This window comes from Dipodomys ordii, unplaced genomic scaffold (genome assembly GCF_000151885.1).
Source record: "Dipodomys ordii isolate 6190 unplaced genomic scaffold, Dord_2.0 Scaffold40, whole genome shotgun sequence".
Lineage (NCBI taxonomy): Eukaryota > Metazoa > Chordata > Mammalia > Rodentia > Heteromyidae > Dipodomys > Dipodomys ordii.
In genome coordinates this window covers 12,413,877-12,428,773 of record NW_012267256.1, presented here as the reverse complement: position 1 = coordinate 12,428,773, position 14,897 = coordinate 12,413,877, and the positions used below count along the sequence as shown (strand labels likewise).

The window sequence follows — 14,897 nt, the reverse complement described above, 5'->3', positions numbered from 1 at the left end:
CCACATGAAAAACTTCTTAATGTTAATTCTTTTAATTCCCCTGACCTCCGGAATATGAATGCTTATTTTCAAAGGTTTGCAAAAAACATATGAGTAGGTGAAACTTTGTAAACACAGAGAAAGACCAAAAAATTCATCTATGCCAAATATATAATCTTTAAGGTATGTTTAATCAATGTGGAGAAAGTAAGGGGACAGGGCTGAAAGCTTCGTTTTGTTATTTTTTGGGGTGTGTGTGAGCAGTACTGAGGCACAAACTCAAGGACTGGATACTATTCCTTAGTTTTTTAGCTCCAAAATAGGGTTCTACTACTTGAGCCACAGCTTTATCTCCAGACTTTTGGTGGTTAATTAGAGATAAAGAGTTTCACACATATTCCTGCCCAGGACCCTGGCTTCAAATTGTTTGCTATTCTCAGATCTCAGCCTCCTGAGTGACTAGCTAGGATTACAGGCCTGACCCACTGGAGCCCAGCTAAAAGCTTCATTTTATATTCTGTTAAACAAAGGCATATTACTTCTCTACTTATTCTTCAGAAACCAACAATGCACAAGGTTTTTAAGTCAGATGTTATGACTTCCAGAGTTTCAAAAAAAATGATTCTAAAAATTGGCCATATAAATCGGGTGCTGGTGGCTCATGCCAGTAATCCTAGCTACTCAAGAGGCTGAGATCTGAGGATCACAGTTCAAAGCCAACCAGGCAGGAAAGTCTGTGAGTCTCTTACCTCCAATAAACCACTCAGAAAACCAGAAGTGGCGCTGTAGCTCACTTGTTACAGCGCTCACCTTGAGCTGAAGAGCTGAGGGACAGTGCCCAGGCCCAGAGTTCAAGACCCACGACCTTGCAAAAAAAAAAAAAATGGCCATATAGTATAGTATTCATTTTCCAAAATTATTTGTATCATATGTTGAGTAGGCTTGCTAAAAATCAAATGGAGAACTCCAGGGCATCAAGAGGGAAGCAAGTGGAAAATATAGAACTTGAAACATCCAATTGCATGAATCATATGTTCAAAACTGGGTAGTGATGTTGGTATAATTTGGGGAGGGGAAGGGAAAAAACAAATTGTTTAAATAGCGATACAGGTGGGTCCATTGCAACAATGAGATGTACAAGTCGTTATGTCGAAAAATGAACTGCACAACTTTGGTGGGGGGGGGAGGAAGGGGAGGGATGGGAAGGGGAAACAAAGGAGGAGGCAACAATGCTTGATAAGAAATGTACTCATTACCTTGCTCATGTAATTGTAACCCTGCTGTACAGTATTTTCACAATTAAAAAAAAAAAAAACTAGGTAGAAATGGTGCTGTGGCTCAAAGTAGAAAGCACTAGTCCTGAGAAAAGAAGGCTTAGGGACAGCCCCCAGGTCTCCAAGCTCTGAGTTCAAACCCCAGGAACAACAACAAAAAAAAAGAAAAAAGAAAAAAGAAAGTTGAATTTAAAGGGAGGCAACTTTACAAAAAAGAATTGTGAGTGAACTAGAAGCCTAAATAAGATGATATCTGACTCCCAGGGTAAAGTCTCTGTACTGTAGGGCCTTAGCAAATGTTAGAAATGCATACAGTTCATAAAGTGGAAAGCCTAAGATTTGAAATAATAATTACTGCTGTAAACCCTTCCATTTTCGGTCACCTCCAGATAGATTGATGAATGTCCATTCATCCACACATCACATTTCACAGGACAATGACAAGGACTAGGACAAGGGCAGGCTGGCTAACGTAACCCTGTTTGAACATGACCTTCTCATCATCAGAGGGGTCCAGCAGACCAGGGTTCTCATGTACACTGGTGGGGAAAATGCATGGCCAGGAAGTTGGCCTGGGTTCTCTGTGTCCTCCCATTGCATGGTGTACCATGGTGACAATGGCAGCCTGTGTTGCTTTTGGTCATTAAGATTAAGTCTATCAGTCTATCCATGTGCCAGGGACTGCACATCAGGGTACTAGCCACCCATGTATGGTGACACTTTTCTGACCCACTCATTGCCTAGAAGGGATGTGGAGACCCAGCAGGACTGCTCATAGCTAAACACCTTGGCATACAATTCCACTGTCCCACCTGGTGGTCCTCAGGCCTGGCAGAGATCAGCATCTCCTCTGTGGCTTGGAAAGGCAGGAAAAATCCAGGCCTTCTCACACACCATCCAGCTCAGGATAGCAAAAAAACAAATAAGCCAAAGTGCAGTGGAACTTGCTGGCTGAGCCTCAGCTCAGCTCACATCAGGTTCATGACAGTATATCATAGTGTTTTGCGTGTGTGTGTGTGTGTGTGTGTGACAGAGAGAGAGATGGCCAAACATGTAAATAATAAATGTGTGTGTGTGTGACAGAGAGAGAGAGAGATGGCCAAACATGTAAATAATAACAAAAATCACCTGACAATCTGACTCCACATCTACACTGAATATTCAATTTCAAGAATCAGAAATGGTGAATTATTCCAGATAAACACCTTTAAACAAATGCGTGGGTGAGTGCCCGTGCATATGTTATTCTTCATCATTCACGAAGCTCAACTTGTAATTAATCAAATATAGAAGACTGACAAATTAGGAGGCATAGAGCCAAACTACTCTTCAATATTCAGAAGGATTCGTCTCAGGATTCCTGAATATCAAGCTCTGCTTCACATTTAGATTCATTCCAGACACAAAAAGTATGGAAGACTTTTAAAAAGAATCTGGCTTTTAATTTATAAAAAGACTTTCAACATACATATCCTACTTAAAGCAAAACTCAAACTATATCTAATCTATGCAAGAAAAAGAGTATTCCATGTGAACATAAGACAAACTTATGGTTCAACTTATAGGAACGGGCATGAAAAACCAAACCTGTCTATGCCTAGCCAGTTTTATGTGAAAGATTGGCGCTGCTCTTATAGATATGCTTTTTAATCTACTTCAAATTCATTTCTGGATTGAAACAAGGGTGTTGCACCACTAAGCTACATTACCCAGCCCTAACATGAATTTTCAGTATAAAATTACTAAAACTAGTGACCAAAAACAAAATACAAATGATAACCCAAATATGCTCTACAAGAAACATCAAACTATTGCATTATTCACCCAATCATAGCAAGTAAAAAGAAAAACATTTGCTGTATTTTTCTTTGCTTTTATCAGGTCTTAGAAAAAAAGAACTCTAAGTGAAGGTTAAAGGCATGTTTTCCAAGTGCAAGCATTGATAAAGGAGCCAAACACAGCTGCAAAGGCTCGCTCTACAAACAGGCTTGCAGGGCTGTTAGCCCTGACCAACAAGCAACAAAGACCCAGGGCTTTAAGAGTATGGAAGGAAGAAAAGGTGAAGAGGGACCCCTTCAGGTTTTCTATTCTGTGGCTGCTGTAGTTCCTGCCAGGTGTCCTGCCTGCAGTTCTGCATCTGCCCTACAGGAAGCAGCATTTGCAATACAATTAAAGCATGCTTAGTGGTACTTCCTTGAAGTAAGAAAAATATCCACAGGCCGAGGCTTGAGGGCTCTGGCACCAGCTTTTCAGATACTCATTTGGAAAAATTTCAGAGGTTTTTTTTGTGTGCTTGTGGATCTAAGATAGCAGCTATTCATTTTAATTAACACCAGCGCCCAGGAAGTTCCTTAAAGAACAAAGGAGTTATTCTTAATCCTTCAGAAACAAAAGGTCACTGATTTCATAAACTTGACTTGTTTGAATACCTCATTTTCCTCTTCATGCTCCAATATGGCCTGCAGGAATGCCCTCCGCTCATGGCTTGAAGACTTCTGATCAAACATGCCCGCCTGGATAACTTTCTGATCCACGTTCAGCTTGTATTTTGCAGCTGCGAGAATCTTCTCCTCCACACTGTTGACGGTGCAGAGTCTCAGCACCCGGACCTCGTTCTGTTGACCAATGCGGTGAGCTCGGTCTTGTGCTTGCAAATCCTGTTTGTGAGAAGAACTCGCTGTGAGGTTCAAGGTGGCCCGGATTAGTCCAGGAAAACAATCACTGCCCAAAAGGGAAGCATGGGAGGGCTCCTTCATTAGCCTTTCCTAAGGTAAGATTTTGTTTATAGTTTTAAAATATACAGGATACTTTGGAAAAACCTCAAGTTCGTTCTTTATTGAGGAAGTTTGGGTTAAATTAAGAAAGCCAAATGGAATCACATCTGAAGGTTTGCAATCCAGTTCTCAAAATATTTTCACCAGCCAATAGGCTTACCACCAGAATTAGTCCCAAACTAAAAAACCAGTACTTTTGATCTCAAAAGTATGACTTAGATATTACCTACATTCACTTTTAACTTGTAAGAGACACCTTCCCTTCAGTATGCTGTGTTAATGATTTTATAAGTTCACTAAATAGTATATTCCTATATTATACTGATATATACATATATATGCATACCAGATATATAAATGCTGTATGATATATAGATTACTCATGATCTATAGTAATATAGATAGTAAAAAATAAATATATAGGAAGGAAGGTAGGTAGGCAGGTAGATAGGTAGGCAGATAGAGAGAGAGAGAGAGAGAGATAATTACTCAGCCAATTTCTTGGACCTAACTCTATTTTTAATATGGAAAATGGAACGGTTATTAGAGTAGTAGTAAACTGGAGAATTTGGGGGAACAGAAAGTTAACACAATGCACCAAACTGTTAAAAATGGGAATGGCTCAGCCTCAGAAATTTCACTTCTGGGAATTTATTCTAAAGAAATAATCATGACAAACAGAGAAGGATGAAGGAAGTGAGGGAAGGTGAATGTTTAAAAATGTGTATGTGTGTGTATGGAAATGGATCAGTGAAGCTTGTTGGGGTTAGTTTGGAAATGGTGGAGGAGGAATAAAGGAGAATGTTGGAGGGGGTGAATTTGATCAGGGTTCATTGTAATGCCTATATGGATATTTCAGAATGAACCCCTCCTGTACAATTAATTTGAGACTGATTAAAATGTGGGAAAAATCATGGAATTGCCTAAAGACTTACAGTAAGAACGTACTTTCCTAGCACTACTCATCATTTCTATTTTTTTAGAAAGCATAGGTAACCATTTGACAATAGATTAAGTAAATTAGAAGATTCGACTTCATGTAGATAGTAGATAGTCACACAGTAGAACAAAATTATATTGTAGATTTTCTGATTCAAAACTCTGTGTGAAAAATCTCACATTATAAAAGAGTATATATACAATATGATCTTATGTGTGCATATATAGCTAGACTAAAGTGAAGGTTAGGGGGGTAAACATCAATGAGCAAAACAATGCTTATATCTCCAGGTAACAAGTTTAAAATCATATTTTTTTTTCATTTTGCTTACACATATTTTAACAGTTTTTCTACTTTACATATATGTTACTCTTATAATAAAAAAGAACTTAATCAAATATTCAAACAGAAACTTCCATCAACTTAATGAAGCAGAGTTACCTGATTATATACTCAATACAAATGTCTCTTTATCATCATTCACTGTGGTCCAGGTGATGCTATCTGAACCGATGTTAATTACTTGTTTACTCATGTCCCCCACCAGACTCTAAGTGATTTTAGGGCAAAGGTTTTGTTTTCTCTTTCTCTCATTCCTGGCACCATAATTTGTGCAGCGTCAATGCTCAGCAGCTATAAGCTTGTTCTCCTGATCAACTGGGTTTCCTAGTCAGTCCCCTGTGCAGCACAAAGATATGCTGGATGAATGTGTGCCCAGGACATTGGATGTTGCTGCAGCGACTTTTGAAATTAAGTAACTGATTAGCCAGATGATTTCCCACCCACCCCCAAGACATTTGAATAAGTTTAATGTAAACTTTATAATGCCAGAACATGGGCATAGTTGCCTCCATCAAAAAATAATCATTTTTTAAAGGGAGAATTAAAAAGGAGGAAAGGAGGTAATTAAAACCCAGAAGGGAAACCCTAAACTTTCTTGTTGAGTCCTGACATCTAATCATCAATCCCAACACAAATTAATCAGGACATGCAAGCAGTAGTCAAATGACAGATCAGTGACTTCAACTTTTCTATTGTGGCTAGAACAAGGCTCAGGAAACTGTTTCTGTCATGATCCCAAGAGTAAAGATTCCAGGTTCTCTGGACCAGAGCAAATGCTGAACAGCTGTTCTCTCCCAAGGCTGGTATCTTCCCGCTCTCGTTCTATATTTATATCTAAAACTGTGAAAAACCATTCTCCACTTTCAGGTTGCACAAAAGCAGATGGTGAGCAGACTTGGCCCATGAGCGATAGTTTGCAAACTGCTGTCCTAAAAGATGCCCACAGAACCACAGCGATGGGAAGATGCAGGTGGCAGCGGGTGACAGGTAAGAAAACAGGACAATACACAAACAGGAGAAAGTTCTTGAGCCATTGGAAATCTGTAACTAGTTTTGGTGGTGATTGACAAAGGGTACGAGTTAGTGTGCTGATGGCCACACATCTATTGAGACAGTAGCAAACAATTAACATCGCTGGGCTGGAGAAATTTAGGGAATGTAAACCTGTGAGACCCAAAGCCAAAGAGAAGGAGAGGGAGAATATGGTGAGCAAGAAGTAAGTGCTATGATTATTGAATGGATTACTTGATATTTATCAGGCCTTAATCAGTGGTCTCAGACCTCTTCACCCTGATTTAGATGTGAAAATACTGAAACTGGCTTTATCCTTATAACAAGTTGTGGCTTTGTGTAACAGCACAGTTTTAACTCCATGGGTGAGAAATGCAAGTACCAATCTTACAGTTCCCAGCAACAATTAGAAAAGGTAACACTGAGGGATTTTACTGTTCCTTCTATCTTTGCTTTTAGGTAAGTCTCCAATAAGCAAATTGAAGGCTTTTGTCTCTAATCTATCACATAACTTCCCTATTTCCTCTGTCTTAATTTTGATTTAACATGATAGAGAATACTAAGAGATTTTTTTTTTTCTCCAGGTATACTGAAACTAATACGGGAAAAAAAGAGCCTCACAACTTTTATTTTGGGGCTAGACATCATATATAAATATAGATGTAGAGGTGTCAAACTTGGACCCACATAATTCTATACATCGAAAGCACAGCCATCTTGAGTCCTGGTGCTGTGCTCCTGAGAAAGTTAATTCTAGTTGCTTTTCATAAGTGTTTTGAGGGATGGGGGGGGGCACACACACACACACACACACACACACACACACACGTGTTTGCACGTCAGTACTGGAGCTTGAATTTGTACTTTTGGTTGGCTTTTTTTCCTTACGGCTTGTATTGTGCCACTTGAAATTGGGCACTTTTCTGGTTAATTGGAGATAGGTCTCTAGGATTTGCCTTTACTAGCTGGCTTCAAACCCCCAGATACTCACATTTCAGCCTCCTTAATAGCAAGCATTATAAGCAGGAGCCACTGGTACCCAGTTTGGGCAAATAATATTTTGAGGATTACTTGAAAGGAGTAATGAAGAACTGAAAACTAACTTTTAGTTCCCTTCCTGAAAACTTAATACTGGTTATCAATATCATTCTAGGATCACTGAGTTTTGAAAATGAGTAAAGAAGTCTGCCCCACCTAAATGATCATGTGTGAGTGACAGGAAAATGTGGTCAGCTCAGTTTATCAAATCAGATAGAAATGATTCCAGCTTGGGCGGATGTGACCACTTTCGGGGTACATAACCCAGTGTAAGGATCTCCTTGTGGATTATGAAAGAGGAAATTTGGGGTCTTTTGGTCTGTCACCATGTTAACTCACATGTAATGAAGGTAGAATGGTTGTGGTTCCCGGGTAATTTCATTGTGATTTTGGAGATTGTCCTTTAGCTACTGGTAACATAGTTATGTTAATTATACAGATGGAGCTGTGGGGGAGGGAGTTAGAATGATAAGGAAGTTGAACAGGAAGAGAATTACAGGTGGCCCAGGATCCCTTCCCATGGTAAGTTAGCATTTCCATTTGGAGGACTCTTAGAACATACACTGAGCCAGTCAGGTTGAGTATCTGAGACTCCGTAGAAATAGTTAGCTCAGATGATAAAATTGTGAACATAGGAATTCTACATTCACCTCCGTTACTCATAAAGGCTTAAGCGCCTGCAAATGAAATGACCTAAGCGTCCAACTTCGCTGAGTCCCCAGAAGCAGTGAGAACTCACCCTCCTTCTCCCTCCACACTCAGCGGAGCTCAGTGTGTGCTGCACAGAACCCACACTTCCTCATAGGTCTGCAGGATACTGAATATCAGATGGTAAAAAGAAAATCACATTTCTCCCACATGAATACAAATTCTGACTGCGCTTTGGAATGCTACATGGGCTATCAAAATACATAAGATCTATTAACAATGTTTTTCTATGACTTGGATTTCTCATGCTGGGCAGGCCACTCCCTACTCCTGTCAATCAGGACATTTCAATACTAGTTCTGCTTTAATCCTTCCACTTCTCAACTTTCAACACAGAGGTATGTGAGAACTTCTATAGATGGATGCTCCTGTGAGCTTCCAAAGGAAAAACGGAACCCCTAAATAAGAGACCTGGCAGACAGAAACAGGAGGTAGGCCATGTGTGTCATTGAAAAGTTTTCATATAATTTTAATGTACTCCTAAACTCCACTTCCTGCCATTAAGTCCTTCTATAAGCCTTTACCATGCAACCTTCCTAATAATGCAGTGAGGAAACTCAATGTCGCTCACTGATGAGCAAAGCCCAGTTCTGTGAGGAGCTCTGGTGAAGTGGACATAGACCTCACATTCATGTGTAAGGGTTTGATTTTCCCTACCACTAGTTTGAATCCAACATTTGCCCCAGTATGAATCAAATCCTGGTAAGTACCATCCTCCCAACATCTTACAGGCAGGTTCAGTTAAGAAACCTCTGCCATAGAGCCACCCATTCAACACTTTTTTTCAAGGCAACACAGTACTCATTTAACTTTACCTATAAAAAGAACTTGAACAGATGCTCCATAAGTTTTCTTTTTCTAATGATTTTACACAAAATGTACAAAATAGAAGATTAACTCTCATATACTGTTTGCCCTGTAGGAAGTTACTAGCTTGGTTTCCTTGACTATAGAAATGTGATGCATAGATAGACAGATGATAGACAGATACATGGATGGATGGATGGATGGATATAGATAATTAGATTAGTGCTGGTGCTGGGATTTGAACTCAGGGCCTAGGTGTTGTGCCTTTTTCTGTTCAAGGCTGATGTTCTACTACTTGAGCCACAGTTATTTATGCTTTGGGGACTTTCCTGTCCAGGATGGCTTTGAACTGTGACCCTCAGATCTCAGCCTCCTTAGAGGATGAAAATTACAGATGTGTACCACTAGCACCTGGAAGAAATGTAAATGTTTATAACCACTAATTCTCAGGGCACCTATGGAAACTGAGTGAAGAGGTTGCCACAGAGTAAGAATCCAAGGAGTGTCATGCTATTATTTTGCTATTGGTCATGCTATTATTTTGGAAATACTTTTAGTGCTAGAGATTGAACCCAGGCCCTAATGCATGGTAAAAGCATGCTCCACTGCTGAGCTGTACCACAGCTGCTGGAAAATTGTTAATTTAACCTTTACCAAGTGTAGTTCAATGGCAATACCAGGGGAAGACATTAAAACTTAGCAGAAACTGCGTTTATCAGCTCCAACCTCAAGCTCTTCAAAGATGTACAAATGGTAACAAAATAAGAAAACAGCCCTATCCTAGCACCAGTGGCTCATACCTATAATCCTAGCTACCCAGGAGACTGAGATGTGACAATCACGGTTCAAAGGCAGCCTGGGCAGGAAAGTCTTTAAGACTCTTATTTCCAATTAGTCACAGAAAAGGCTGAAAGTAGAGCTGTGGCTCAAGTGGAAGAGCACTAACCCTTGAGCAAAAGGAGCTCAGGAACAGCACCGAGGCCCAGAGTTCAAGCTTTAGGCTCAGCAAAAAAGAAAAGGAAAGGAAACAGCCCTGATCATGGGCCGGGCTTCCCTTCCTCTTTAGAGAAATGACCTAGTTTAGAAATGTGCATGGTGTGATAAATGTGAATGATGAAGCGGATAATCTTTTGGTTCCTCTTCAGATGTTGCAGCTAAGTTAGATGTGCTCACCTGATGAGGATTCCAGTCGCTGTCAAAGATGACCACCGTGTCAGCTGCTTGAAGATTTAAGCCCAGGCCTCCAGCTCGTGTGCTCAGCAAGAAAATGAAATACTGGGACCCGGGTTCATTGAATTTCTTCAGCAAAGCAGCACGATCTTCAGACTTGGTGGTACCTGAGGGGAGAAGAAAAATAAATCTGCCAATTAAATCCTGTCTGAAGAATGGCAGCAAACTGGACAGAAAGTTCTGTTGCCCTAAGATGCACCTAGAGGACCCCTAGGAGTGCATCGTCAGGGGTTTTGGACTTCTGAAAGGAACTTGGAACATTTTGCAATTGAAAAAGAAGAAGACATGGAAAAGAAAAAGGAAGAGAGAAATTCTTTACACGTGGCTGGCTGAGTACTTTTGCAACTTTACAAATGCTCTAACATCCTTGCTCTAATTTAAGACCTAATGGAAGCATTTTCTGCATTTATTTCTGGTCTTTAAAAGTAACTATTTAAAAAGCCACCCATGTAACAAATACGAAAGTGTAAAATGTGAATGGAATACACATCCTTTTGGAACAAGATCTGAAGGCACAGTAACATATATTAAAGCAAATGAGCCTTGCAGGGTGATTCTCCAGTTAACATTCCACTCTGTGAGGTTCAAAGGACTCTAAACTAAAACCAAGCACCCAGAGCAGCATGTGAAGACACCTGAGTTGGTTTGTACCATGGAGTCTGAGGAGGCTCCAACAGTGAGTTGCTTCTTGAATCAGCGGACAGTACAATCCCAGAGTGGGACGCTCATGTCTGAGGCACAGGGGGCGACAAACCAGCCACTCAACCTCATGTTCCCCATCTGTAATGCATTTAACCCAGCGTTTGCATGAAATACATTCTGGAGGGGAAGAAACCCAACCTCCAAACCAAGTGGTGTTCCTTCTAAATGTGTTCCACTAAAGAAGTGGAGTTCTGCGTTCTCAAAAAGCCTTTAGGCGGGTGGGAAATATATATGCCTGTTATGTGATACTCTGCCTGGCTGCTGTACAAATGTTATTTCTACATGTTGTTCTTTTTTTTTTTTTTTTTTAAGGATGAAAATATACCAGCAATTTATTTCCCAGGATTAGAATGTTTAAGTGACTCTAGCTAAAGGAATCAAGTTACTCATGAGGGTCAAGTTCCCAAACATAGGGAATCTGTTTTTCACATTTAGTAAAAATAACAAGTGTGCTCCTCAGAAGGGGAGAAAACCAGTCTCCTACACATAACAAGTGGGGGGTTGGGAATGAGGGGTCTGGGGAAACTCAACTTGTTTAGTGTAGCAATATTCTTGAGACTCAGTGTACTTTCTAAATTACATTTGTTTTCTTTGATTAAATGGTCAAATCTTGCCGGGATGAATTGTAGGAATTAAAATCTGAGGGAGAAACATTAAGGTGCTTCATGGAATGAGATTTCAAACACGTGGAAATCATTTTTTGATTTTGAGGATTGGCTTTCTGCGATGACAGCTTATCATTTGTACATTATGCTAATGGAAGACATTTTGTGCGTGCATGCATGCATGTGTGTATGTGTGTGTGTCTGTTTCCTGGTACTGGGGCCTTGAACTCAGGGCCTATGTGCTGTCTAGTTTTTTCATTCAAGGCTAGAATTCTACCACTTGAGCCACAGTTGCACTTATGTTTTTTGGTGGTTGAGAGTTTCATGGCCTTTCCTGCCCTGACTGGCTTTGAACCAGGATCCTCAGATCTCAGCCTCCTGAGTTAACTAGAACTACAGGCATGAGCTACCAGAACCCAGCTGCCATGTTCTCTCCCTTTTTCTCTCTCCCCCTCCCTCTCTCTTTGCCATAAAACCTTCTGTCTCTATTGCCTTACTAATTGCAATACTGTTCCTAAAAAAGTACATGGATTACTGATTCACATATTTTTCCTATGCCCTGAAGAAAAGGCAAAAGAAGCCAAAATATGGAGCTTCTAGAGATAATGACATCTATTTTCTTACATCAGAGTATAAAAACTACCAGCTAAGTACCTAGAAGACAAAACTTCAACAGTATTTTATTTTATGTTTATGGTACTGGGGATTAAGCCCAGGGCCCTGTGCTTATGAGGAAATCTACCATGGGCCACAGCCCCAGCCCAGTTTATCAGTTTTAATAAACTGAACAAGTATTTGTTGAGATATGTGTTTACGGGTAAATAAAAAAATTGGAGAATAACCCTATTTTGGATGAAATAACCCTAGGTGCAAATTACAGCACCAAAAAACCAGAAGGATTATTATAATCAAATGAGTTCTCAGGTCCTAAACCAAATATTACTCAGGCAAACAGATTGGCCATATATTTGGTATGTATTTAGACTGTGTAAATAGCCAGGAGCTTAACAAATAATAAAACAAAATTTAAAAAACCAAAGCATCCGATCACTTTTTATGTAAGCACTGTAACACTTCTTATGACAAGGTTCAGAATTTACCAGCTTAGTATTTCCATTAGACAAAGATCTTTGCTGATGGCTGGCAATCTTTTCAGTATTCTTCAGGGAGAATCAAGCTACCATGTAAGAGTTTATCCAAAGGCAAATGCTCCTTGCAGGTATGTAGTATTGAATGTGTTCAGCACTAGCATCCATTTCATTGTTTTTCTGACTTTGATGTAGAACATAACCAATTGTAAAAATACAATTAATAGCAAGGGCAATTGTGTTGAAAATTACAGAATTTGCCAGAAGGAATGCACTGCCAGACTTCCATGATTACTAATTTCCACTGAGTTTCAGCTGCTCTTAAAAAAAAATATCATCTTCTGGAATGAAATTTTACCACTTGATCTAAAAAATCATTTCCAGTAAAAAGAAAAGCAATAATAGGATAGTAGCTAAATCTATTCACACAACTATTATCTTGCAGAAAAAAATATTTGCTTAGCTTTCAACAAGTGATTTTCTTTCCTTTTAAAATATGAGACTTCAAATTATTGGAAACTGGAGTGTATTTTACCAACTGGGTGTTGAGGTAGGAAGGTGCCAGTGTGGGGTACGCACTATGTATACATCTATTAGTTATCAAGTGTCTCTACTTCCAAAATGAATGGCTGCTATTTCTGGTGGGAAGAGGCCTTGCCCATCTTCTCCATGCATCCACAGACTTTATAGAACTTATCTGACTCTCTCCCTAATAGCTGAGGTTATTCTGAAGGCAGGGGCTGTGAGTGGCCCATTCATCTTCTATCACTAGTTCCCAGTCATCTTCAATTAATCCATGCAATCATTTTAAACAGGCTCAAAATCATAGTTCAAATGCCCATCATTTAGACAAGTAGTTTAGAGATGGGCTGTATCTCAAAGGATGTGCAAAATATGACCTAATTTGGAAGCAGATAAATGGAAGTTAAAAGCTGGTTTCATCATCTCTGTTCAATGCCGAGCAAAACAGCAAGGATAAACAGAGGCAATGGTGCCTTAGTCATTGAGAGATTTAATAATATATGTAAAGTGCTTTGATTAGTGCCCCACAAGTACGAGGTGCTGCATAAATCACCTGCTGGGACTATTATTAATTATTAATAACAGTGATAACAGCAACCAACAGCTTCTTGAAGAGAATCTTTCAGGCTGTCAGGAAAACAGAACAGTGCGTTTCAAGGCCTTCACCTTTTGCCAGGCTGCAGTCCTCAAAGAAGTGAGATTCAGAGGGAAGTGTCAGCAATGGCAAACAAAGTTAGGTTGAACGCATAGATGGAAGGAGCTATAAATTCGGGGTGGGGGGGGCAAATGAAGCCTGGCACCCCACCTGAGCCCCTTCCCCACGGGGAAGGAGAGACCCAATAGAGAAGAAGCCATCAGGAGTCTGCCAAAGGAGACAGAATATGGAGAATAAATCTACCTAAGCATGCAAATTACTGTTTATTCAACCGTTCACCAGTGTATAGGGACTTTTGAAAAGAGAAGTAAAAGGGATTTTAAATAATCAAGTCTGTTAGGTGAAATAGTTAAAATCAAAACTAATAATACGCCAACAGGTGAGCCAAACAGGGCATTCACCTAAAATTTCAAGTAAGACAAGGTATGTATGCCAAGTCTAAGATTGGTGTATTTCCAAATATGTTTAATGGCAAAGAGGGACTGGGATGTTAGATTTGAAACAAACTCTACTAATGGAATATAAACTTTGGATTTCCCGCTCACTTAACCGTAATGTTAATACTACATTAGATAAAGACAGATATTAGCAGGACTGTGCTCTTTGTATCCAGGGACTGACTGCATCCTGGCTGTATGTTAACTCTGATTCCTCCTTACTGCTCCCCAAATGCATTAATCTGTCACAGTATGAAAACTGTGATCTCTGAAATATACTAATCAGTATCCAAACCAAAAGTGTCCTCTAGGAAGCATCTCTAACTTCGTATCTTCTTCCATTCATATTTGCTTAGTAATGTTTAAGACATAGTATTCATGCACATTTAAAAAGAAAGACATATACTTAAAATATATTTTCATTATCTTTAAGTATTTGTATAAAGAGGTTACCATTCAACAAAACAACGTGTCTTGATTGATGTTACCTCTGTCATCACTCCCTCTCATCCCTCCCAACCCAAGCAGATACTTTACATAGCTGCAAATTAATTCAGGATCTATGAGAGAGAGAGATTAATGAAAAATATAGCTGGAAGTGAACTAATACATTCTATTGGAGGAAACATGTCTTTACAAAAAAAAGTTAAAGGCTTGTCAATATATTCTATATAGTAAGTACCAGCCAAACCCAAGAACAAGGGAAGATGTGTGTGTGTGTGTGTGTGTGTGTGTGTGTGTGTGTGTGTGTGTGTGTGTGTGTGTGTGTGTGTGTGTGTGTGTGT

The 14,897-nt window shown here is 39.6% G+C and overlaps 1 protein-coding gene across 4 annotated transcripts in view; it reads right to left on the bottom strand.

Moving 5' to 3' along the window:
- Smarca2 (SWI/SNF related, matrix associated, actin dependent regulator of chromatin, subfamily a, member 2) overlaps nucleotides 1-14,897 on the bottom strand; it is a 171,243-nt gene that overhangs the window by 66,089 nt on the left and 90,257 nt on the right. For all 4 annotated transcript variants that reach the window (XM_013018450.1, XM_013018453.1, XM_013018452.1 and 1 more), the window contains exons 24-25: nucleotides 10,047-10,210; nucleotides 3,683-3,910 (exon numbers count right to left, since the gene is read on the bottom strand). In XM_013018450.1, the coding sequence (XP_012873904.1) occupies nucleotides 3,683-3,910; nucleotides 10,047-10,210 (392 nt within the window). The remainder of the gene's footprint in view (nucleotides 1-3,682; nucleotides 3,911-10,046; nucleotides 10,211-14,897) is intronic.